Genomic DNA, 24,807 nt, shown 5'->3' with positions numbered 1-24,807 from the left:
CATTCCCATTTGATTTTCCCATGTCCAATTGTGAAAACCTAAACTTTGAAATCTTGAAAACAAAACCACCTGATCTTAATCGAGAGTTATCTTAAGTGATTTCGATCATTTAAGATGTAATTAACTATAGGGGCTTGCCTCTATAGGGAACCAGGAACCCAGATAAAATAAACCCTATCTAATTTTTATGTTAGATAGGGGAACTTGTTGGCCTTTTTATAAAAATATTTCGCAGACCAAACGGATGTCACAAATTGTTTAGTCTAGACGATTAAATCCCTATTACAAAGTAATATATTTATTCTTCGGGATAAGTGTATTGCTTGTAGTATTGTGTTAAATCATCTAAGCTATTTAAAATGTGAGACTCGTTTGGTCTCACTTATTTTAAAATTTAAAAACGTTACTTCTTTAAAAAGGTTATATTTATATTTAAATTATTTTCAAAATCACAAAATCATCACCGTTTCCAAACTACGAAAGTGAAGTTGAACAATAAAACAGCCGACATGCTCTTAAGTGGCTTAAAGCCTCAAATTGCGCAAGACCCGATCTTGCCAAATCAACACAGTAAGCCCTTAGTATTAAACTGTTAAATTGCCCAAATGTTCAAAGAATCATCATTCACCAAAGCTACACTCCCAAATAAGCAGATCACTAATCCTAAGTACTCAATGAATTACTAGCTTTCTCGCTAAAGAGCTTCTCAAGAGTACTCTCCCAAATAAGCAGATCACTAATCCTAAGTACTCATCATTCCTATCTAGCAATCAAGTACAACTCAAACTCAAACACAACATATCTAGCTATACTAACTCAAAGTAATATATTTCTTATATGACAAAAACATGTAAACAATTTTGTAATGCCTTCTATCACGCAATCTTATACTTAGAAACTTTCTCACTAATCTCTCTCATAATGTCCCATAGATTCACCTCTAGGTCTATGTTTTTCTCCAATAAGCATATATGTAATTAGGTTTGATTAGCCCTTTCTAATATGAAGGGTTTTGATAGAGTATTCTATAATTTACTCCAATCAAGGGGAACTATTGAAACTGAATCATTGCTCTATTCCTTTCAACTCATCGGGTACGATTTCTATATCTAATAAAGACTTGGTATCTTTCCACGAATAATATCGAGTCTAACATCCTCTTAGGTGTGGTGATGATGAAAATGTCAAAGATAGAGCACCATGTCACATAGCATCCAAATGATAAGCAAAGGGCCTTGCATGATGAGCGACCAATGAATATTCCGTCTCCAAAATAATATAAAATATGGAGGATACTCTCACACCCATGATCCATGATATTTTTGAATTCTTTCGAGTCATTCATGTCAACCACACCCCATAAGAGCATGAATCAGTCGTCTTTCCAAGAAGTTGACACTGTCTTAATTCCAAAGCTACTTGTCACACCGCGCCATCTAAGTGGAGTTAGTGATATCCCTTCAAATATGAGAGAGGATTCTAGAGAAAATCAAAAAGAAGAAGATCAACCAACGAGACTCTAGAAGGTTCCATCATATTCCAGATAACATTGAAGTAGAGAAGCTTCAAGAGAAACTCCAAGCATGGAAGAATATTCTAATGTAATTTAGAATATTCTCTAGTATTTCAACATATCTATGGCAATTACATTTCTTGCAGGAGGTTGGGCTTTTACTGCCCTAAGAAACTTGTTGCAATCCTAGGCATACAACTAAATGCAACAAAATCCATCGAAGAGGAAGTGTTACCGCCTCAAACAATGACATAATAAGAGACCTTCTACAAAATGCCCGTTTAAAAAATGGAAATGACAGCTTGAATGCATTGTTGGAGAATTGAGCCAAATTATTTAAATCGCAATCAAGGTTGCTCAAATATTGTTCGATCGAGAAATGAACCATGCCAGTGCGTCCAAAACATCAAAATTACAAAGAAAGAACGCCCATATTGTCCAAATCCCCAAGTACAAGTGGACGATGCGCAATTTGAGGCATAATGAATGATGAACTTCTACAAGAGAAGACATTAAACAGCAAGCCTTTATCAATTAAGTGGGGTTGGCTACATGAATCCTTTATCTATAAGGCAAAATATATTAAGAATTAAATTTAATATATATATATATATATATATATATTCCCAACACCAGATCCCGCCAATTCTTTGCCTTCCTACGCCCAGCACTGCCTTCGTACATTTAGTACTGCAGAAAATGTTGCGTCTTTTTCCCATCGGCCTTTTTTTTTAAATAGGGTGAGCGCACAAACTGGTACTTTGTGATTCTTTATTTTATTTCCAACTAATATTTTATACACTCGAGCACTTCTCGCATCTAGTATAATTAAAAAAAAAAATCAAGCCTAATCAACCTATCCAGCTTCACATTACCTCATTCCATCCACGAGGAAAAATAAAAGGAAAAAACTCACTTCCATTTCTCTCTCTCTCGCTACCCATTTCATCTTGGCCTCCCTCTTCATTTTAGAACATTCATACTTCCCAAAACTCGTCTCAAGCCACAGTTGACGCTGCTCCCTCCTCACACAAACCGCTCTAACCCTTAGCGGCCTCTTTCTTTTCTCCATATGCTCGACTAGCCAGCCAACAAGCCCTCCATGAGCTGCTCCTCTTGCACAGGTCCAGCTCCAGCTCCAGCTCTCTCTCCATCCTTGCACAACACCCCCCACCCAAGCTCCCTTCTCTGAACACCTCAGTCAGCTCTCCTTTACAGGCCTCACACACTTATCCCCTCTTCGCATTTCATTTTCCCCTCATCGATCCCAACTCTCTCCCATATCAAGGCAGGTGAACCCAACTTTCCTGACCGAAAACTCTACCCCATTTGCAGCCTCTCTATTTGTTCCAACATAATTCGCACCCACACCTGCTTGAATGCAAGCAAATCGAACACCCCTTTCTCCGTTTCTCGCCCATTGAAGACATCGCCACCCATCATTCCTTCCTCACTGTAGCCTCCCCCACCTACAACTACCTGATGTAGGCAATCTTATCCAAACACGCAGCACCCCTCGATCTTTTGCTTGTAAACTTGTACCCCAATCGCAAGTCGTCCTTCAGACGAATCTTAGCACAGCATATCCTCTAGCCGCCACCTCATCCCACTACTCTCTATCTCTATCACTCTTCAAAATCTCTCCACCCCTCACTTTCTATTTCTAAATCATCCAATCAAAATAAAAAATTTAGCTTAATCTTGCCAATTCATCCTCAGCATTATCGCTACCTCGTGCAAGGGCAGTCGAACAGCCGAATTAAGTACCTGAATGCTCTTTATTGGTGCTGCAGAAAAATTCTATTATACTAGTGTGTTCTTTTGCAAGAGAAACCCCCATTCACGGTTATTGGTTACCATCATATGAATAAATTATAAACAAGTAGTTAGCAATCATGCATGAGGACATGAGAAAAAAAAATCTTATATTTTCATAAAAATATTGTCTCTCGGACTCGCTTATAAATTATCATTAAAAATATGCATTCTCTCTCTAAATCTTCTTTATAACTCGAGTTAAATTGCTTTTCTCCAAAAGGGTTCAATTGAGGCATTCATGGCCGATCCGAACAAGGCAAATCACTGAGACTTAATCTTCTTTCTCTTCCCATCTAATCTCTAGGCTCGATCCATGATTTTAATAGTCCTCACATCTTATTATTGAAGACAATAGACAAAACACGTGGTAGTGATTGATTTAATTATGCATCGGTGTTTCATTTGGCATTGAAATCAATATCATGATAACCTCAAAAAATCGGTAAAATGTTATATTATAGGAAGTAAAAATAAGTTCCAAGCAAAACAAAAGATGGCAATCACAGACATTCCCTTCAAAATCATGTGAAAATCATTATTTTAAGACTTGTGTAGCTCTTACCATTATATGAACATAATTGGGCTTGATGTAATCCAACAAGCGCTGATAATGGGTTATCATCAAAATAGAGTTATGGGGTGTTAACAATCCATTGATTGCCTTTGCTACATCTTGAAGTGCATCAACATCTAAACCAGAATCAATTTCATCTAGAATAGCCAACTCAGCCTCTAGAACCTGAAATTATATATGGATGTCATACATAGCACAAAAATTAAAAAGTAAAACTCGAAGTATAATGCAAAAAAAAACATTTAAATATGTTAGAAGAAATGCATTGCATGGAGCACATTAGAGCATTTAAATTTTGATATTTAAATAAACTTAGCCTACTAAAATATATTTATCTATAAAAAAATGTTTGATGATTGAATAAAATAGTAGGCGGTGTAAAGATATATTTAAGTAATTGCCTGCATGATTCTATGTAATAATGATACTTGAAGCCTAAAAAAATATGATTTAAAAGCCCATAACCTTAGATGCAAGTATGTCTAACGCTATGTATATGTCCAAGTATTATGCATCAAAGATCCATCACAAACTCTGGCAAATAATTAATAATAATAGACTTTTGAATGTATGTGTATTTATTAAAGTCAGGATAAAATATTTCGTATAGTTTGAATTTTATATGATGAACCTAAGGCATTCTATACATTATTGTTCAAGTAAATGGGTGTCAAATTAAGTGGGGAGTCACTTTCATATGTTGAAGTCATCAATATGTCGTAAGGTGCAAGAACTAAAGCGGAGATAAATAAAGATTAGTCACCAGTAAAAATTGACCAAGTCTAGATCTTATTTGTCTCATAATTTGGAGAGAGCAACGTGAAACCAACATGAGTCAACTCCAATATTGGGGAACGGCTAAAGAGAGAGCCAAATGAATGCAATTCAACACAAAGCGCAACATCAGCACTGCCCCAAAAAGTCAAAAACAAGAGGTTGGCCACTCTCTCCTCCACAAATGCACCAACCACCACCTACGAGCATAAAACTACCTACATTTTGGGAATTTGAATATTCAACTGAACTTTTAATGTAGATTGGGAATGAAAATTTAGAAGATTGACATCAACTTCTTCCCTCCTTTTGACTTGGTGGCTGAAAGGTCTTCTCTTTCATGAGGGTTTATTTATGCAATCGTTTTCTTCTATACTTTTCAAATAAAAATACTACTCCACCTCCTTTACATCTCTTGTACCATTCCATGAAATAATCTAGCCATTTTCTATGAAATAAAAAAGAAAGAAAACTCCATGAAATTAAAAAGGAGGAAAACTCCATCAACGCCCCAACCTACTAAACTAGGTCTTGTATGACCTAGTTCTGACTTTACTCTAATTCACCACTCTAAACTCTTTGGAAAAATACCCACAAACACCAAAACTCAACTGAAAACAACCTTATAACATTTCCAAGACTTAACAAGGTCAGGAGATCCACCATTTTGCAAACCCTCATTTTCTAAATGCACAATCAATTTCTTGACAAAAGGAGAAGTTTTCTTGTTTGGTTTCCTAGCCTCTCCAGCACAACTCCTAAACTACAGCATATTCAACCCTAAGGTTCCTAAGAAAATATTAAACAGCTCCTACACCAAAGAAAATCCATTGGAATACTCAAATCCAAGGTCATTTTCGCTATGATGAAAAGAGAATAGATAAAGAATTCATATGAGAATTCCTGGGAGAAAATAATAAAAAGTAATCAAGCTAAGAAAAAAAATACCCTAGTTTGTACAAATGAATAAAGAGAAGGATACCACTAGACAGCATGGACGTAAGCAGCAAAGCAAAATAAAAGAAAGAAAAGAATGAGTTCTTCTAAATTGTGAGGGTGGAGTTTAGTTTGCAAGTAATCTTAGGGTTGAGGTTCTAATCAATAGTCTAGATGCAAAAAAAAAATTCACAAACAGAAGCTAATACATGAGCTGAATCCAAATGTCATTCTCAAGTTTTTATTTTATTTTATTTTATTACACATTTGATGTTGGTAATAGCTCATTTTAATTTCTGGGCGACGTCTCAATCCGTGATTCCAACACCTTTTCGATAGTGCTAAAGCTCTCAACCAGCCTAAAGACGAGTAGCACCGAGTCCCTACAATTTTTCTATAGTTTCAGTCAATGGAGCAATACAAAATGCCCTTTTTTATCCCAAGTACCCATAGTGATGCTAGTTTCCAAATCTGGAAAATACCATCGTACCACATATAGCCACTGTAAACTGAAATCCGTCGCCTTAAAACAATTTACAACTTCATAGTTTCATTAGATAAACTACAGGACATTATATGTATAATTCATAGGAAATGAGTTTATATGGTGATTAACGTTACTACCCTTGCAAAATTTCTGTATTCCTTCTCTGATAAGCCTAAACTGAGCCAGATGGTATTCAATAATAACTTTAATAAACATTGAAAGCTGTTACACATTACATATTTACATCAGTTTTGAGACAAGACTAATGACAACGCACAAAAATGTTTTTTAAGCTTTGATTGATCCAAATTGCAATATTTTTCTGCAGTACCAACGTATGGCAAAAACAGGACAAAATGTATTATCTAAAATAATGTGCACTGAGCTGAAACAAAGATCTTTTTTTTTTCTTTTAAGCAAAAGGTGATTTTAACTGAGCTGTAGCATGTATTCTATAATATATATTATGCACGTTAAGATAAATAGGAATTGAATCTGTGAACAAGAGCAAATTTCTAAAAATTCATACCGCAAGCTGCAAGATTTCATTACGTTTTTTTTCACCACCACTAAAACCTTCATTGACATTCCGGTCTAGAAACTTTGGATTCATGTTCACAGCAGCAAGTTTGGGGGACAAAAAACCAAAAAACTGTATAGAATGAAGATAGAAATATCAATGAGTCAATCGATAACATAAAACTGGAAAAAGTTACTCTTCAAATTATAATAGGAATGAGAATTCAAACCACAAAAGCACAATTGTGTTTATAGTGAATAAAGAACATATAAAACAGACTAATAAAGAAGTTCAATGTCCAAAAATAACAATCATCAACAACATTGGTATAAGGATAGAAAGGATTGTTTTCTGCCAAATCTAGTAAAAGCTTGGATGTTTGTAATATTATCCCAAATAAAGCTGCCAAGAATTTTATGTTTTTGAGAAACAAGCTAACAAAGAATTATGATTTCCATATTAGATGACAATGGAAACACAGTATGGATTAAGAATTAAAATTTAAAAAAATATGGGTACCTCAATGGGAGAAAGTGCAGGTTCCCCACGCTTCTCTCTACGAGCATTACATGCCATAAGCAAGAAGTCCATGTTGCTCACACCTGGTATCTCCACAGGAGTCTGAAAACTCATGAAAAGCCCTGCATGAGATCTAGTTTCAGGCTCCATTTTTAGTAAATCCTCGCCTTTGAATGAAACAGTGCCTCCAGTTACTTCATAATCTGGATGGCCAACAAGAACCTGTAAAAGCAAGGCCAGATAAAATAAATAAATTAAGATTCTGCCAAGAGGATCGAATCGGCATTGCTCTTAGAATGGAAAATATTAAAGCATCCAAATAACATAAAGTAAAATTGAGAAAGCAACAAAAAAGGATGCAATTGAATTTGGCATATTACCATCATGAAAAACAAAAGTTTTCATGCCCTTAAAATAGAATTAAAATAGAAATGGTGTCCCTCCTGGGAAGCAAGCTAAAGCTACTCTTAAATATGAACAAAATGTATCATGCTCGAGGTTACCACAGTGACTTTTTTTTAACAAAAGCATCAAGTTCTTTCAGAATCAGCTGACTCTGAGTTTATGATTCAGATCAGTTGATGTATCTACTAGTCTACAGCATGTTTTTCATGTCTCCCTCACTAAGTCAATCATATATTTTTTATATGAAATGAAAATTCCTTCCTTTGAGTAAGCAATTTCAATTCTTATGAAGTATTTCAGTTTCCCAAGATTTTCATTTTAAATTCCTTAGCTAACTTCGCTTTGAGTACCTCCATCTCTTTATGATCATTTTAGGAGACAATGATGTAATCAACGTAAGCAAAAAGTACTATAACTACACTTGAAATGAAGTACTTCATAAACTGAGTATAACCTTGACCTTGTCTGCAGTCCTTTTCTAACATTAATCTTGCAAAATTATTGAATCAGGCCCAGGTTGATTCTTCAATGTCTTCCTTAATTTGCATACCAAACTTTCCCTAGTGGCACTGAATCCAGGAAGAACATTCTTATAAATTTCTTCCTCGAGATCTCTATACAAGAATACAGTCTTAATGTTAAATTGTTTCGTTGTCCACTAAAGATTAGCACCAAAGACATCAAAACTCTCATGGTGTTTATTTATGGCTACTAGGCAGAAGATCTTGGCAGTAGACAACAAAACTTTGGGTGTAACCTATCGCAACTTAGCTCATTTTAAGCCTTTCAAGAGTATTAGCTATATTATACTTTATAAAGAAAACTATTTATATTTCACCAGTCACTTTTCTTCTGATAACTTGACATCTCCTAAGTTTTGTTCTTCTTGGTACATCCATTTCAACTTTTATAGCCTGTTTGCACTCGTTGCTACTTAAAGCCTCAAATAGTGTTTTAGGAAAGGTTATTGAGATTAAGTAAAAAAGACTAAGTAGAAGGAGGATATTCTCTCAAGGAAAATTGAACTATCGACTACTTTTTTTCAAATGCAATGGTTAATTCTAACTGACTATTATACATAACAAATGCAGGAATGTTTACCTAGATGGAGCTTTCCCTCGTGTAATTTCCTTCCCGAGCATAAACTCAAACAAATGGGCTTGCCACATGGTTTCAATGGTGACTATTAAAGCTTATGAGGTAATACGTTTATAGAGACAGGTTGGACAGATGCAAACTAAGGACTAAATAGTGATGGCAAGTGCTTCCACGAGTAGTTTTGTGACCATGGATAAGACACGAGGTTCAATACCCCATCGTTGTTCTCTTTGAAAGTCCTCAGTATCTCCCCTAAGAAGAAGGATGATAAACAAGAAATCTAGAAAGTGATACCAAATAAATACCTCAAGAACTCTTAAACCCTAATATTTTAGAGGATAGTTGATAGATGAAAGGAATGGTGACAAGAATGTTTTCCCTCAAAAAAATATTTGGAGCTGTTTTCTTTGATAAGGAGAGACAATAGTTTCAAGGTGTCAATTCTTTCTTGCAGCTAATGTGTTTTGTTGCGGCATATCAATGAATAATGATTCATGGCTTAATATTTATTAATCAAGGAACGGCTATAGATTTTGATCGAAATATTACCTCCCATTGTCTATCCTTAGTCTTTTCATTTTCATTTATGTTTTTATCATATTATGAAAGGCTAAAAATATATAAAATACCTCAACTTTTGTTTTATGAGAAAAACCAAACCAAATACAATCATCAATGAATGTGAAAAACTAGCATGCCCCGTAGAGATAAAAACTCTTGATCTATCCCAAACATCATAGTGCATTAATTGAAAAAGATATGATGTTTTATTATTTCTTGGAAGGAAAGAGACATATATGTTGAGTAGGTTGCAAATATAACAATGTGTTATCTCAAATTAACATTCTTAAACAAGGAAATATAACTAAAAGTCCTAAAGGATGGATGGTCAAGTTGAAAATCGTGGATGAATTTTGGCATTTATTTGTGAAAGAATTTAATAATTGTAGAGACGAATAACCACCCCTAGCATTTGCTTTCAAAGTCTTTTTTTTCCTTTTTCATGTACACACAAAAACACACGCACACGGCATATGCAATGCCTTGAACCCAAGACCTCTTGGTTGAAAGGCAAAGCCCTCCACCACTAAGCCAAAGTGACATTTTGACATCTTGTTTCCACAGGCTTGAGACAGTAAAGTTCAACCCTTTCTTCAACATGCCCTGTAGTCTTCGAAATGAGTTCGCCCTTCGGAAGTATGATCTTGGCTCTTCTAGAAATTCCTCCCAACCCCCGTTCGATAGGGCAACCTCCTTTCTCCTTATTGAATCAATGAAAAAAAAAATTTAGGTTGAACTTGCTCCTTTTGTTTAACTCATGCGACACTAGGGAGTGATTTCCATTCCTCGGCTGAGATATGATTATTAGTCAGTTCCAATAATTCGGCCAGTGGCTTCGTGCACTGCAACTCGATGGCATAACAAAATGGACTTTCCCTTAGGCCCTAAGAAGTGCAGCATAAGCACCAATAGGCTCTAGATATCTCACTTGCAATACCTTCTTTTGAATTGTTCAAATTCACAATAACACTTTTGAATTGTTCTGCAGTATTTGAGAGCTGGCAAAATAAGCTAGAAGTTAGTGAATAAGTAATAATCCTAAGAGGTAAGTTATTAAACCAATAAGGGTTGATTCTTTAAGAAACATAGAAAATAGATGACATTTCAACGCATCATAAATCCTTAGTAGACACACTGCCGACTCGAACGAAACTACATGATCGACAGGATCAAATCTACCTAATAAGATTCTAGAGATGAAATTTTAAACTTCTCTGATGCCTCAGCTTATTCGACCTCCCTGAAAAAATATAAGAATGTTGCGCCCTCTTGGCAACTTCTCTTACCCTCTACCTCTTATAATAAAAAAGAAAAAAAATTTCACCATCAAGATAGTACATCTCATCCCCCTTTGCCAGATTAGATTGTACAGTTGTCCTTGATCTCACACTAGTACTCTTCCTCGGCATACTACTAATTCTGAATAATCAAAATGCATCTAGACGTGTGGTGTCATCCTTGACATATGCTCTAGCATTTCTTGAAACATTTGCATCATAGGCTCATTCATTTCATTTATTTATTGCACAACAAACTCCTTAGTGTACTCCATGTTAAATTAATTTTTTATGTTGTTTCATGTTTGGTCCTTCTCATTGGAAAGCTATTTGTCTAATCTATAGCATACTCCATACTCACCATACATTTATGAATGTTGGATCCTAAACTTTTCGTGGACTCGCACCACCTATGAAAGAGCTATGAAGAATGATACAAAATATATGCAATTGATAAAAGAACGGTAAGAAAAATTCCAAGAATTTTATTAAGTATGAAGTGGCTTTTACAGACTTAGTCCCTGCACAAAAAGTAATAGATACATTGTTCAAAATTAAAAAAAATAAAATAGAGGTGTGTGTGGCCAATTGATAAGACTGATAAAATGCATTGGTCGTTGCATCAATTGGTTAATATAGCCCACCAGAATAACTGGTCGAATTGATTGGTCGTATAAACGAGTAGAACTAGTTGGTATGATTGAACTACTTAAATAGAAGTCCTCTTGCCCCCTAACCCTTGTCGAGTAACTTCAAAATGTTCTGGGTAATCTAGGATTTGAGTGATGCTTTTAGGCGAGATCTTCTAGGTTTAGCTCGATCTAGGGGAATTTGCCTATACATGTACAATATGCTAACCTTTTCTTTTATTTTTTTTTTGTTTTTTTTAATGTATAATATGCTAGCTTAATACAAAATCAAATATTTTATGCATTTCTATCCAAACGAACAATTACATAAATCATTCCTAAACTATCTCACAAGTGTGTATTCTCCAACATTTAATGTGAGAAATGCACATGCTTTGCGTACCAAGCCACTGATCTTAACCCAAACTCAAATGAAAATGGATCTGACCTTCCCCTATTAGTATGAATCTCACTTCTTAATCTCTTTCCAAAACACAACGAGCATGCTCGATTCCACACATTTTTATTCTCCTATCTTTCCAATCCATTTGTTTATTCCATAAACTTAATTTTGAAACAATTTTGCCTTGTCAGGAAGGGGAAGCTTGAATTTAAAACAAAAAGCAAATCAATTATGCTCAAAGAACTCATAACCATAAAAGCGCTATCTTTACACTTTTTTCCATTTGAATGTCAAACTAGCTTGACTTTAAATTGGTTTTATCTCATTTCCATTTCTTTCCTAATTGTTTTACTCTCTTTTTGTTCAGGGTTGTGTACAAAAAGGCAATGTTTTCCAATTGCGTACCAATTGTTAGATATTTTTCTACATTAACTGGATCTTTATAACAAAATGGGGCAAGCGAAAAAATAAACTAATAACTGGGTTGTTATTTTCAATCTGATTAAATATCAAACAACAATATGAGGCAAAATGCGGCCAAAATTAAACTATTCCCTCCAGCATCTTAGTTCAATGGAGATTGTTCCAATTCAAACAGTCTATAATCCGTTGCTGCCCAAATTACCAAAACCAATTCGGCTCGGCAACGTAATATGAAAAATCACGCCACTTCTAGAAACTAAAATTCCCAACTTCAACCATTGGTGCATAGAGAAGCATCCAAAAAAATCTCACCTTAGAAAACGTGCTCTTTCCTGATCCATTCTTCCCCATAATGGCATGAACCTAGCCTCACAAAAGACAAGTATAAATAAGAACAGGAAAACAAAACGAAATTGAACCGAGACAAGAAACACAAAAATCCTTATCCAAAGCACAGATCAACCTCGCCTTCATTGATAGTGAGATTGACACCGCGGAGGATTTCTTGCTTGGATTCAGCAACAATGGCCGTGAGGTTTTTAACCTCGAGAAGAATCCCAGGCGGAGCAGTCTCCATAGTTTTTTCTCCAGAGATTTGGGAATCCACCGTAAGAGTTGCGTAAGTCCGGTGACTTCGCCGATCGGCGCTGCGAAATCGAAATCGCGGTTGGATTTCTAACGACTTTGAAATGGGGAAGACTTTCGTGGAAGAAGAACTCGAGGAAACAGAAGGTAGGTTGGGCAAAGGAGTGAGAGAAGAGAAGCAAAGACGAGCAGTCATGGTGGCAGTCGAGAGCGTATCAGAGCTCTATGATAGTTGGCGAGTACTACGCTGGAGTTTGAAGAACGGAGGTGGAAGACCAAAAATTTTCTGTCCCGACAAAGGGCGTACCTTAAAAATATTAAAGTAGAGGTTATTTGAGCGGCTAAAATTAGAGGTTACTCCAGTGCAATTGCCCCCTATTGATTTTGTTAAATTGGGCGGTCAGTTGAACTGAAATTGCAGGGATTATTAGGGTTATTCAAGGGTTATTGTGGGAGTTATTATATGAGTTAATTGAGTGAAATTTTGTAGGTTATTAGAGAGTTATTTAGAGTTTATTGAGTGGATATTACAGTATTATTGAAGTTAATATCTCAATAAACTCCTAATAATCTTTTGTGGTTTCCACTTCAATAATCCCCCACAAGAACCCCCTAATAATCTCTGCAATTTCACTTAAATTACCCTACATTAACCTCCACAATATAGCATACGTGGCGGCATATTACTAGAATTCACACGTAGAGCTCCGTTAAGAGTCAAGACAAAAAAAATTTTTCCGTGGAAAACAGCCTCGGCACTGGAATTCCCAGAGATCAAGAAAGATAAATTATTTTATCAAACCAAGTTGCAAATGCACACTTTTTCATTATTTTATTTAAAAATATATTTTAATTTTAAAAATGAGAGAAAATAAAACACGTACTGCACGGTCCAACCCCGACCCAAACTGCCCAGAATAAATCAAATATAATAAATACATATATTGAGACTTTAGGCGTTTGGGGTTTATTTGATGTTTCATATATAGAGATCGGTGTCAAGCTCTCTACGATTGTTCTATGATTTGTCCTTCGATATTTTCTAAGCTCCAAGATTCATCTAATGTAATAAAGTTATGCTTCGACATTTGTATTTTTTTTTCCTATTTAGTTTCTTTATTTTTTGTTTGTCGAAATTTCCTCATTTTATGGCTCCACATGTTTGTTTGTCTCCCAGCTTAACAACAAAGAAGAGATTGGAAATCTCGTAGGAATCAAAATACAACATACGATAACTGCGTGTGATACAATAGTTGTTTTTCTGGTAAGTAAATGTGATAATATGCTTGCAAATATGAGACAATGGTTGTTTTTTAAACTTTTTTTTTGTAACCGAAGATTTTTTAAATGTTTTTTTTTTTTTTGTGCATGCTCATAAAATACAAACAATATTGTATTGGTTGTACTGATTTATCTGAGTACAATCAACGGATACAATACGATTGTAATGAAGTAATAAGACAACAATGTTTAGTTTTGTTTAAAATATCAATAAAATACAAAACTAGTATATAGATAAAATGAATTTTTAATGTTTGCTTTTTTTTCGCACCTACAATTGTCTGATTATTTTCCTTATACAATCAAGTTGTATCGATTGTAATGCGGTAACTCAATACAGTTGAGGTTGTAATGAGGTAATTAAGCACAACCGATATAGCACAATTGTACTAAAATAAGACAAAAATGTTGATTTTTATTTAAAATCTGAATAAAAATAAAAATAAAAAACTTGTTTACATGTAGAATGAATTTTTAAATAAAAAATGTTATATAGATAGAATAAATTTTATTTTTTATTTTTCCTACGATTGTCTGATTATTTCTCTAGTACAATCTTGTTGTATTGGTTGTTGAACATCGTAGTACTAAAGTATGGCAACAATATTGAGTTTTTTTTAAATCAGAATAAAAAAAATGATATATAGATATAAAGAATTTTTAAATAAAAAAATGGTATATAGATGGAATAAATTTTAAATTTTTGTTTTCCCTACGAGTGTCTGATCATTTCTCTTGTACAATCGTGTTGTATTTGTTGTACTGATGGAACTCAGTACAACTTATACAGCATGATTGTACTGAATTAAGACGGCAATGTTGAGTTTTGTTTAAAATCTACATAAAAAAAATTATATAGATAGAATGAATTCTTAAATAAAAAAATGATATATATATAGAATGAATTTTTATTTTTATTTTTTCCTACGATTTTCTAATTATTTCTCTTATACAACCATGTTGTATTAGTTATACTAAGAGAACTCAATACAACCGATACAACTTGGTTGCATTGAAACATTGTAACATTGTTGAGTTTTGCTTAATATCTAAATAAAAATAAAAAAATGGGTATATAGATAGAATGAATTTTTAAGTTTTTATTTTCCTCATACTTACGATTGTCTGATTATCTCTCATGTACAGTAAAGTTGTATTAGTTATACTGAGGTAAATCAACACAGCCGATACAATACAGTTGTACTGAAGTAAACACGTAATAATTACGTCGCTTTACATTGCATTCTTATTAGTTTTTTTTTTTTTATCTCAACTGCATATTTGAAAATTTTCAATTGAATGGGCAACAGAAGAATTGCGTTCAGGTGCTGGTCATTAACATTTCAAGCAGTATATGATGAATTTTCACTTGACATCCCCGAGGACATTGTTATTATATTGAGAAATCTATATATTCATCACTGTTTGAAGATTCCACTCATCCAATAAGGCGTACCACTTATTGTGCATATTCTTTAGTGTTAGAATGTTGAGAGACAAGCCTTACTTATTGGTGGTCATGAGCTGAAGTTCAATGTAGATGAAGAGGCACTTACGATTGGTTTACCCAACAGAGGAACTGAAGTTACTTAGATGAGAGAGCCTTTATCCAAGTTCACATTTATAGATTTTAAAAATAAAATTAAAAATCCTAATCTTGATAAAAATAGTTCAAATTTTATTAAACTTTTTATTAATTTTTCCCTTTCAAACCTTTTTTTTGCATACAATAACTATAAGGTATCTAAAAATTATTTTTTTTTCTAGAAATGTAAATGAATTTGCAAAGTATAAATGCCCAGAGTCCACATGGAGGTTTTTTGTAGACCAATTTGACAGCCTAATTGAAAAGTCAAGACTCCATAAGCCTTTTGGCTATATAAGTGGTTATATGTTACTCTTTTGATGATATGATTTTTTCATTAAATCATGTTTATTGGCGTGATCTTTATTGCTTACATGCTAATGCATTATATTTCATTGTATTGCAGGTACGATTTTTTGAGTATGCCAATATTATTTTCCCTGTAATGCCACAGGCAAGACCGCATATAATGCGATGGTCGAAGTCATTGGTAGTGAGAAATAAAATCTACAGTTCTTTTATTTCAGAGTTGTTAGATGATCAGGTAAAAACTAATATAATAAAGTGTGTTATTTTCATTTTTATTAAAAAAAAGAATATATACTAAAGAAATTTATCCAATTTTTTTGTGGTTTATGATCTTTTTTTAGGAATATAGCCATTAAAGAGTTGGCATTGTTATCTGACATTTTCAATGTACATTACTCGTCAGCAGCAACATATTCTCCGTCCTCAAGAGATCAACAATTCCATTTTGTAATATATACTAGTAGCCACAGTTGAAGCCACTCATAAGTGTGTACATATTCTTCAAACATTGAAAATTATAAATTGGTTATGTCTATTGAGCAAAGGCTTATAGCTTTTGAAGCCTCAATAAACAATAAGCTCGGGTAGATTGAGATTGACCTGAGCAGTGAGAGCACAAGAATAAATGTCAGGGACGCACGAATAAGGTCTATTGAATACCAAATAAATGGAGAGTATAACATGACTCATTGTCCCCAAGATGTAAATACAACAATAAACACACCTCCTATCATTTTAAATAAAATAAATGAGTTCAACATATATAGGTATAACCACTCCTCACTCTCAAACTAAGATTGGGGAAGAGGAAAATAATAAGGAAGCAAAAACACCACTTCCTGATCACAAGGAAGAGAATAAGGGAACAATCATTCCCCCTCCTAAGCCAACTCAACATCAATTGGAGGATAAGAATAAGGGATAAATCATTCACCCACATGAGCCAACTCAACATCAATTGGGGGAGAAGAATAAGTAAGAAATTATTCCCTCACCGGAGCTAACTGGACATCAATTGGAGGAGAAGAATAAGAACTTAACCTCAAGTGGAGGAGGAGGTTGAAATAAAGTAAGGGGAACAAAAAACCATTGCAAGCGCTGTAAAACATAAATAAGAAATGAAGCCATTGTTGGTGAGGACTCCATTCACAAAGTCTACAGTACATAAAAGAAAAAGATTAAGAAAATTAAGAGAGAGAGAGAGAGAGAGGTTGTAGCTGATGTGTAAAATATTAATAAGGTGTGATCTATGTACATTAATGCTTTGCTTAAAATCCTCCAATAATGTTCATTTTTTCTATTAGTTGCTTAAATATTATGACAGAACCCAACTTCAAGGAAGGAAAGAATGAGGTAATAAGTACTTCACTGTAAAATATGAAATATTTATGAACTTTACTGAACTTCACTCTAAATAAATTTTGTATTAGTGGTTGAAGAGAAGCAGTGCAACAGACTTCTGAATAGAAAGCTTAGAAAAAAAATATTGATCCATGTTGATGAAGATCCTGATAAGGCATGGTTTATGAGAATTAGATGTTGACGTTTTATGTAGTATAAATTGATGTTTTTTTTATTGTTGAAAAGTATTAACAATCCAAAATCTTAATCGGAGAAGACTTGCTCAATTACAAGTTCAATTCCCTAACAAAGATCTAATTCCACCACACTGGGTTAACTTCAGTGATAAAAGTCATCGATGTTATGTCGATTTGTATTGATAATATGTTTTGCTCATATTTTAAGTTATATCTTTTACTTTTTTTTATTTTGAAAGATAACTAGTAATATCTTACCTGAAATGTGTAGATGATAACATTTTCTTAAGAGACATTATCCATTTGAGCAGGAAGTATATAGATGATGTGCTCAAAAATCAATATTTAAGCGGCGCTCATGTGGATGCTTTTGTACTAATACCAACCGAGAATAGTAAAATTCTGCCTGGCATGTACGAACAAGTTGTTTACATTTACAGTATGTATTTAATAAATATCAAATTACATCTTAACTGTACATATTTGTTTATTTTAATAAAAAAGTATAATTTATTTGGATCTTATTTATATACAGTTTTATAGTAAATTAGAAAACCATGAGAAAGAAAATAAAGTATTTTTCTAACATGTAAATAAGATTGCAGTGGCAGAATATAAATATGTTTTTTTCCTATCATGGATAAACAACATTGGACATTATTGGTGAACAAATTGGTCGAAATAATGATTATTTTATGATTCATTGTCTAATTCAATGCACCTAGCAATCACTTCCCAAGCGGAAATTTCAAATTACGATTTACGAAGACATCTCATATTGCACAAATATAAATTTTCTAATCTTGTTAAACTTAACAGATCATACTTCTGAATCAAGATGTTGGTGAGGCCATTGACTCCCCCGTCACAGAATGGTCTGTGGAAGTTGTTGAGAACATCCCACACCAGAATAATAGATTTTATTGCGGGATGTACATTTGTAAATATATAGAAGTCATTGTTTCCATACCATACTCAAATTAGGGAACCAGAATGATTGGGCCAAAAAAATGCCTATATCCAGGGTCACTTTTGCTTACAGGAAATACCGTAGTACAATCATATAGCTTTAGATGTAACACCCTTATATTTATGTTCTATCGATTTGCTAATTTATTGTGTAAATGTAATAAAATTTAGATTTGTGTAATATCATTCTTTTATTTTGTAAATGTTACAGGACTCCCTCAATGAGCACAAGATATATAATTCTTTTAGCCAATATTTTGTTTTGAATTATCAGGCTATGAAGGTAATTTGCTAGTCTCCACATGTTAGGTAACTCACTACAAATGATACAATACGATTGTATTGAAATAAAATTCATTCAGATACTTGTGCACGCAAGACTAAATTTATGTGCGATCTTTTTGATATAACCGTGTTGTCTCTGTTGTATCGAAACTATCAAATTTTATAAAGGCGGTTAGGTAGCTCAGCACAACCGATACAATACAGTTGTACTGAGCAAATTTGCTAGTCACAATTTATTAATTCCACAATTGATGTTATTATTACTATTTACCTTTAGTTTATAGTAATGTAAATAAATGATGTAAATTCATTAACTGTGCAACTAAGTACAATCGATACAACATGGTTGTACTAAAAAAAAATTTTCTAATGATATTATGCATACAAGAAAAAATTAAGATATGACCACTTCGGTACAACAGTGTTGTATCGATTGCATCGAAGCTACCAAATTGTATAAGGGCAGTTAGTTTGCTCAGTACAGCTGATACAACGCGGTTGTACAAAGCAAATTATCTCGTCTCCAATTCTTAATCCCACGGTTCTATTAGTATTACTATTTACCATTGATTTACAGGAGGGTAAATAAATGATTAAAATTCATTAAAGAGATAACTCAGTACAACCGAAATAATATGGTTGCACTGAGATAATTTTCCTAATTATACTTATGCATGCAAGACTAAATTTACGTGTGTTCTCTTCGGTACAACTATGTTGTATGGGTTATAACGAAGCTACCAACTTTTACAAATGCGGTTAGGTAGCTCGGTACAACCGGTAACTGAAATCACAATTGTATTGAGCAAATTTACTGTTCTCCTATTATTAATCTCGCTATTTATGTTAGTATTACTATTTACATTTGGTTTACAAGAAGGTACATAAATTTTATAAAGGCAGGCAGGTAACTCGGTACAACCATGTTATATTGGTTGTACCGAGTTACATTGTAGGTATCCTAAAATTAATCAACCGGTTCTATACAACAGTTTTGTATTGATTGTACCAATGAAAAAAATACTTCAAAAAACGGATGCTTATTCAAAGAACAACAGATACAAGAAATACTCTCATACTTATGATTCGGTTCTATATACAATCAAATTCATACAGACAATCATATTCTCATTCTTTATTACAACATTTAAAATTTTCTTATTACAAAATCATAGGATTCTTTACGTTATTGTATCTAGGTTGTTATGCTTCGTTACAACTAAAAGTTCCTTTGCCTAATTATATTCATCGTCATCTTGGTGCAGTCAATGGATGGATTATTTGTGCTTGAAGATGATCTCAATTCCTGTTAATATGGATATACCATTATCACATGATAGCAAAACCTTGGAATAAATATTAAAGTTCTTGCAAAGATAGCTCTGTTAAACATTGAGGCACAACAAAGAGAAGAGTTGCAATAGATGTCGTGAAACATTGGGGCATAACAGAGAAAGGAATTGTTGTCGATGCCTCTTCACGAACATTAATTATTGTTTGTTTATCTTTGTTTTCCATAATAATAACATTGAGTAAGCCGCGAAAAAATTTGCATCATTCTCTTTGATACAACTATGTTATATTGGTTGTACTGAGAAAAATCAATACAACTGATACAACATCGTTACACAAGTATTGATAAATTAGCCAATCCTAGTCTTAAGGAAAAGCAAAAATTACAAATTCATATTTTCTATATACATTTTTTTTTTGTTTATGTTCCGCATGTTACAAGAGATACAACATTGTATCATTTACTTCAGGACAATCGTGTTGTATAGGTTGTGCTGAGATAAATTAGTACAATCAATGTAATATAGTTGTACAAATACTGATAAATCAACAAATCCTAGCCACAAACAAAAATTACAAAATCATCCTTTTTATATATAATTTTTGTTTTATGTTATGATTTTTTACAACAAATACAACATTGCATCATTCTTTTCGGTGCACTAGTGTTGTATCGATTGTACTGAGATTAACCAGTGCAACCAATACAACATGATTGTACAAGTAATAATAAATCAATCAATTCTAGCAACGAGAAAAAAAAAATAAAAACTCATTTGTGAGCATACTATCAAGATAAACTTCTTGGAATATGAAATATTAAATATTACATTCATCAAACAACTCCAATTAATAAGAAAATAAAGCTTGTGGATTAAAAATGTAAAAGAAATTTTATTTCAAACTTACCAATGAATTCAAGTTCATAATTTCATCACTAGAAAGAGAAGCGGATGTGACCTCAGGGTTGTTTAAGTTTCAACTTTGGTTGTTCTCCATCCTCAAGGTTTATTTATGAGTTTCAACAACGATAACAGTATTTCCTTTATGTTTCGCAAAAAAAAAAAAACTTTTATACATAAACCCTAAAGTTGTATAGCTTTTCTGATTTTGTTTTCAAATTTTTGGCGCGTTATTTCCCTTGGATAAAATGACGCTTCAATACCCTATGACAGGTGAGTCGAATCGCGACGTTACTTACGTCTTTTATTATGAATTCTTTATAATAAAATAGACACAATCATATTTTTTGTTTTTTTCAAAAAAGAATTAGGTAAATATCAATTTCTTAAATAAAATTAATATCAAAGTAAATTATTGATAATGTTGTATATTTTCTCACGATTTAAATAATTTATAGTATAGTAAAGGAGAAAACTACAAAATAAAACTGGTATATTTACAATATACCTCTCAATTCCATCGTATTTGCATGTCTAATATTTAAACTTCAATATCTAACTACATAACAATTTATCTAATGTGTATTTCTCTTTTTGAAAGTTAAAATGATAAGTTTTTTATTTTTATGCTATAAGAAATATTTGGATGGTATGAACATAAAAAATAGGTGTTTGTACTGCCCAAAACTGCCAGCATGAATCTCATTGTGATCAAACAACCAAGGATGATTGTCGGACAATCGAAGCATCGGGCTAAAGGAGCATGATCTAAACCAACCATCTGACGACTGACCGCTCAATCAAGTTAGCTGGCATGCAATGTCGGTGGATCCAATCGGCGGACCACACTTACAATCCCAGCAACCTAATAGGAAGTTCAATTGCAACCAGTAGACCAACCGGCTCGACCTCGGCAGGAGCAATCGTCACACAAACGGTCACCTCAGTCCATCGAACTCAAACACTTCAACCAACTAATAGCAGCTGTATTATACATAAATTGTACTTCAAATCTAATATTAAATTAATGCATGAATTGCACTAAGGGTGTTTTCCATAATCGTTCCTTCCTTCTTATAAATGTACAAATAGATCCCTATATATAAGGAGCCAAAAATGAATAAAGGGACTTTTCCCCGACTTCTCTACCCAGAATTCTCTAACTACTCTGCTCTCTATCTCTCCATCTTCTTCTCCTGGCTCCAACTCTCGAGGTATGTATTTTCGAAAGACAATGTAGGACTAACAGTGTTAGATATGTAAATATATGGGAATTTGGTGATATGGATGAAAACACACTAGTAAAATTTTACCATGAGTGTGCAGATTTTGAGGAAATTACTATTAACTAGGATGATTACCTTGTTTTTTAAACGAACAAGATAATGCATAAAATTTTTCCACAGATAATAAATATATAAATTAGTAAACGAATGCGTTTAAAATTAGGAAAAATTACATATGTTGCTCGCAATTCTGATGAATTTATGTATCTCACACCTAAACTTTCATATTTACATGCACATACTTGAATTTTATTTTGCAATTTTTATTTTATACAAACAATTAAAATCAATGCAACTTATTTTACTTTACATTAATAAAACAATAATCAATTAACCTTTTAGTTGATGTCAACCTTCTGTTTCACCTCTGCAACACACATAACTATCAACTAGTTCTCCGGATCACCTCCTAGAGCCACTTTCCTTCCATTTGCAATCGCCAACAAATTCCTTACCCCACTCTCATACTCAATTACCATATACTAGACATCATTTGAAAACTAGACTACAATTAGACACTTTGAAACCCAAAAAGATTATGAACTTAAGTCATTATTCAGAATCTCATTTCACAGCTACAAATTGCACTCGAGCAGTTAAAATCTCGCATTGGCGGGCTGCTATGTCTAAGTATTTTTCTGCTCTTCAGCACTAAGGAACATGGGAGCTCATTCCTCCATCACCAACACAAATAGTCTTGGTTTGTAAATGGATCCATGTCATTAAGCTAAAACCAGATGGATGAGTGGCACACTACAAAGCTCGACTCGTAGCAAAGGTTATAATCAAACACATGGCATAGACTAAAAAGAAACGTTTAGCCACATGAACAAAATCCCAGCTATTCTGTTTTTTCCAACTATTGCACATCAACACCAATGGAGTATCTCTCAATTTGACATTTCTAATGCTTTCCTATATGAAACATTAGATGTTATAGTTTGTATGAAATAAGCCCCTGGTTTTCAAGACACTCAACATCCACATTATGTATTCGTTATAATTTGTATGAAATAACCTCTCGGTTTTCAAGTTACTCAACATCCACATTATGTATGTTTGCTGCACAAATCAATATATGGACTAAAGCAAACACCTCGACTATGGTTTTCTACCTTTTTCGATCACCTAAAACAAACAGTCAATCCATAACTCTTCATACACTCACAAGAGGGCAAAAGAAAGAGGCAATGATGACTCATTTATCAAATATTTAATTACCGGTCTCCACAACAAATTTTTTCTCAGTTGAGCAACATATCAACTTCTTATGGAAAACAAGTTCATCACACCAAAGTTGGTCTTTTACTAAATCAGGAACAGCATCTTCTGAAAATCTTACACAAAGCTGGAATGGAAAATCGTAACCCCATCCAAACTCCCATCTCCACTGAAATTCAGCCTCAAGATCAATCAACCAAACATTTTCCAAATCCAACATTATACAGGCAACTTGCCGGAGCATTACAATATTTCACAATAACATGCCCCGATATCGCTTTTGTCGTCAATCTTGTCTGTCAATATATGCATGGCCATACTCAAAACCACTTTCAACTACTCAAGCGCATTCTGTGCTATCTCAAAGGAGCATCAACCCGTGGGTTACCAATCACTAAAGGACTTCTACACTTACATACTTATTCTGATTCGATTTGGGCAGGAGATACGGTGCATCAACCCATGGGTTACCAATCACTCTTTTGTACTTTTTTAGAAAACATTGTTATTTCATTGCATGTACCAAAGCAACATACAATCGCTAGATCGTCTACCAAAGCTGAATACAGAACTCTCGCCACTGCAGTTACATATACTATCTAGCTTCGACGGTTGCTTCATGAATTCGGGGTTCAACTCTCATGACAACCCCATATTTATTATGACAGCACGTCAGCTCTAGTCGTAGCTTCAAATCCCATATTTCACGCTAGAGCAAAGCATATCAAAATCGATTTCCATTTCAACAAAGATCACATCTTCAATCACACAATTACAATAAACCATATTGCTGCAACATATCAAATAGCAGATATTCTAACAAAATGTCTATCTTATCTCAGATTATGCCAGCTCCCAAGCAAATTAACAATCCAAACAACGGACTCTCATTATGACGGGGGCTATTATCCATATAACAGATTTTGTATATGTCGTATTTACTGTTCATGTGGTATTCTGTTCAACTATATTTCTATATTAAGCAGCCCATGTAGACATTCTCTGTTAATGCGACATTGAATTGAGTTCTCATATCGAACCAATGCTTCCACAATAGATGAAATTTACCAAATTCTCTCATACTCTTAAGGAGCTACTTGTATGTGATTTATCATATTGTCAAGTCCTCTAATCAATCATTTATTAAAGTCCTCTGCTACCCATTCAAAAATAAGAAAAAAAAAACTCCACATGCATGCCATATATTATTATCCAATCATTTTGGAGATATATTATATACTCAAATTTAAATACCAAATGCTTTTCCTGTAAGTTTACAGAGAAGAAGAAGTAAATGCCTTAATGGGATTTCATGTGTGGGTTGACAAGTTCACATTGTAGCCAAAAAGCATATAATTAGGCTTATTAGGGATCAATTTTTTTTATATTTTTTAATTTTTTTCTTTTAATTTAAAAAAAAATACTTATTTTATGTATTTTTACATATTTTTATTTTTTATTTCTAAAAATAAGTTAATGTTCATGAAAATATTCAAAATAAGTGTTTTGAGCATTTTCAAAAATAACCATATCTTAATTAAACATGCCAAACATCTTTCGTTTCAAATCAGAACATAAATAGATATATATGCATATATTTATATATTTATATATAT

General features: G+C 33.4%; 1 protein-coding gene across 3 annotated transcripts in view; it reads right to left on the bottom strand.

The window, feature by feature from the left end:
• LOC110024467 (ABC transporter I family member 6, chloroplastic) overlaps nt 1-12,860 on the bottom strand; it is a 24,186-nt gene extending 11,326 nt beyond the window's left edge. For 2 of the 3 annotated variants that reach the window (XM_020724447.1, XM_020724446.1), the window contains exons 1-5: nt 12,401-12,856; nt 12,250-12,300; nt 7,142-7,363; nt 6,632-6,754; nt 3,894-4,070 (exon numbers count right to left, since the gene is read on the bottom strand). In XM_020724447.1, coding sequence (XP_020580106.1) covers nt 3,894-4,070; nt 6,632-6,754; nt 7,142-7,363; nt 12,250-12,300; nt 12,401-12,718 — 891 coding nt within the window. In that variant the 5' untranslated portion in view covers nt 12,719-12,856. Of the gene's footprint in view, nt 1-3,893; nt 4,071-6,631; nt 6,755-7,141; nt 7,364-12,249; nt 12,301-12,400 lie in introns of all 3 variants that reach the window. The other variant, XM_020724448.1, reaches the window with a different exon arrangement.
• Between the last annotated feature and the right edge of the window lie 11,947 nt (nt 12,861-24,807).

This window comes from Phalaenopsis equestris, unplaced genomic scaffold, assembly GCF_001263595.1.
Source record: "Phalaenopsis equestris unplaced genomic scaffold, ASM126359v1 Scaffold000256, whole genome shotgun sequence".
In the NCBI taxonomy this organism is placed as follows: domain Eukaryota; kingdom Viridiplantae; phylum Streptophyta; class Magnoliopsida; order Asparagales; family Orchidaceae; genus Phalaenopsis; species Phalaenopsis equestris.
This window is presented reverse-complemented; position numbering and strand designations above follow the sequence as displayed.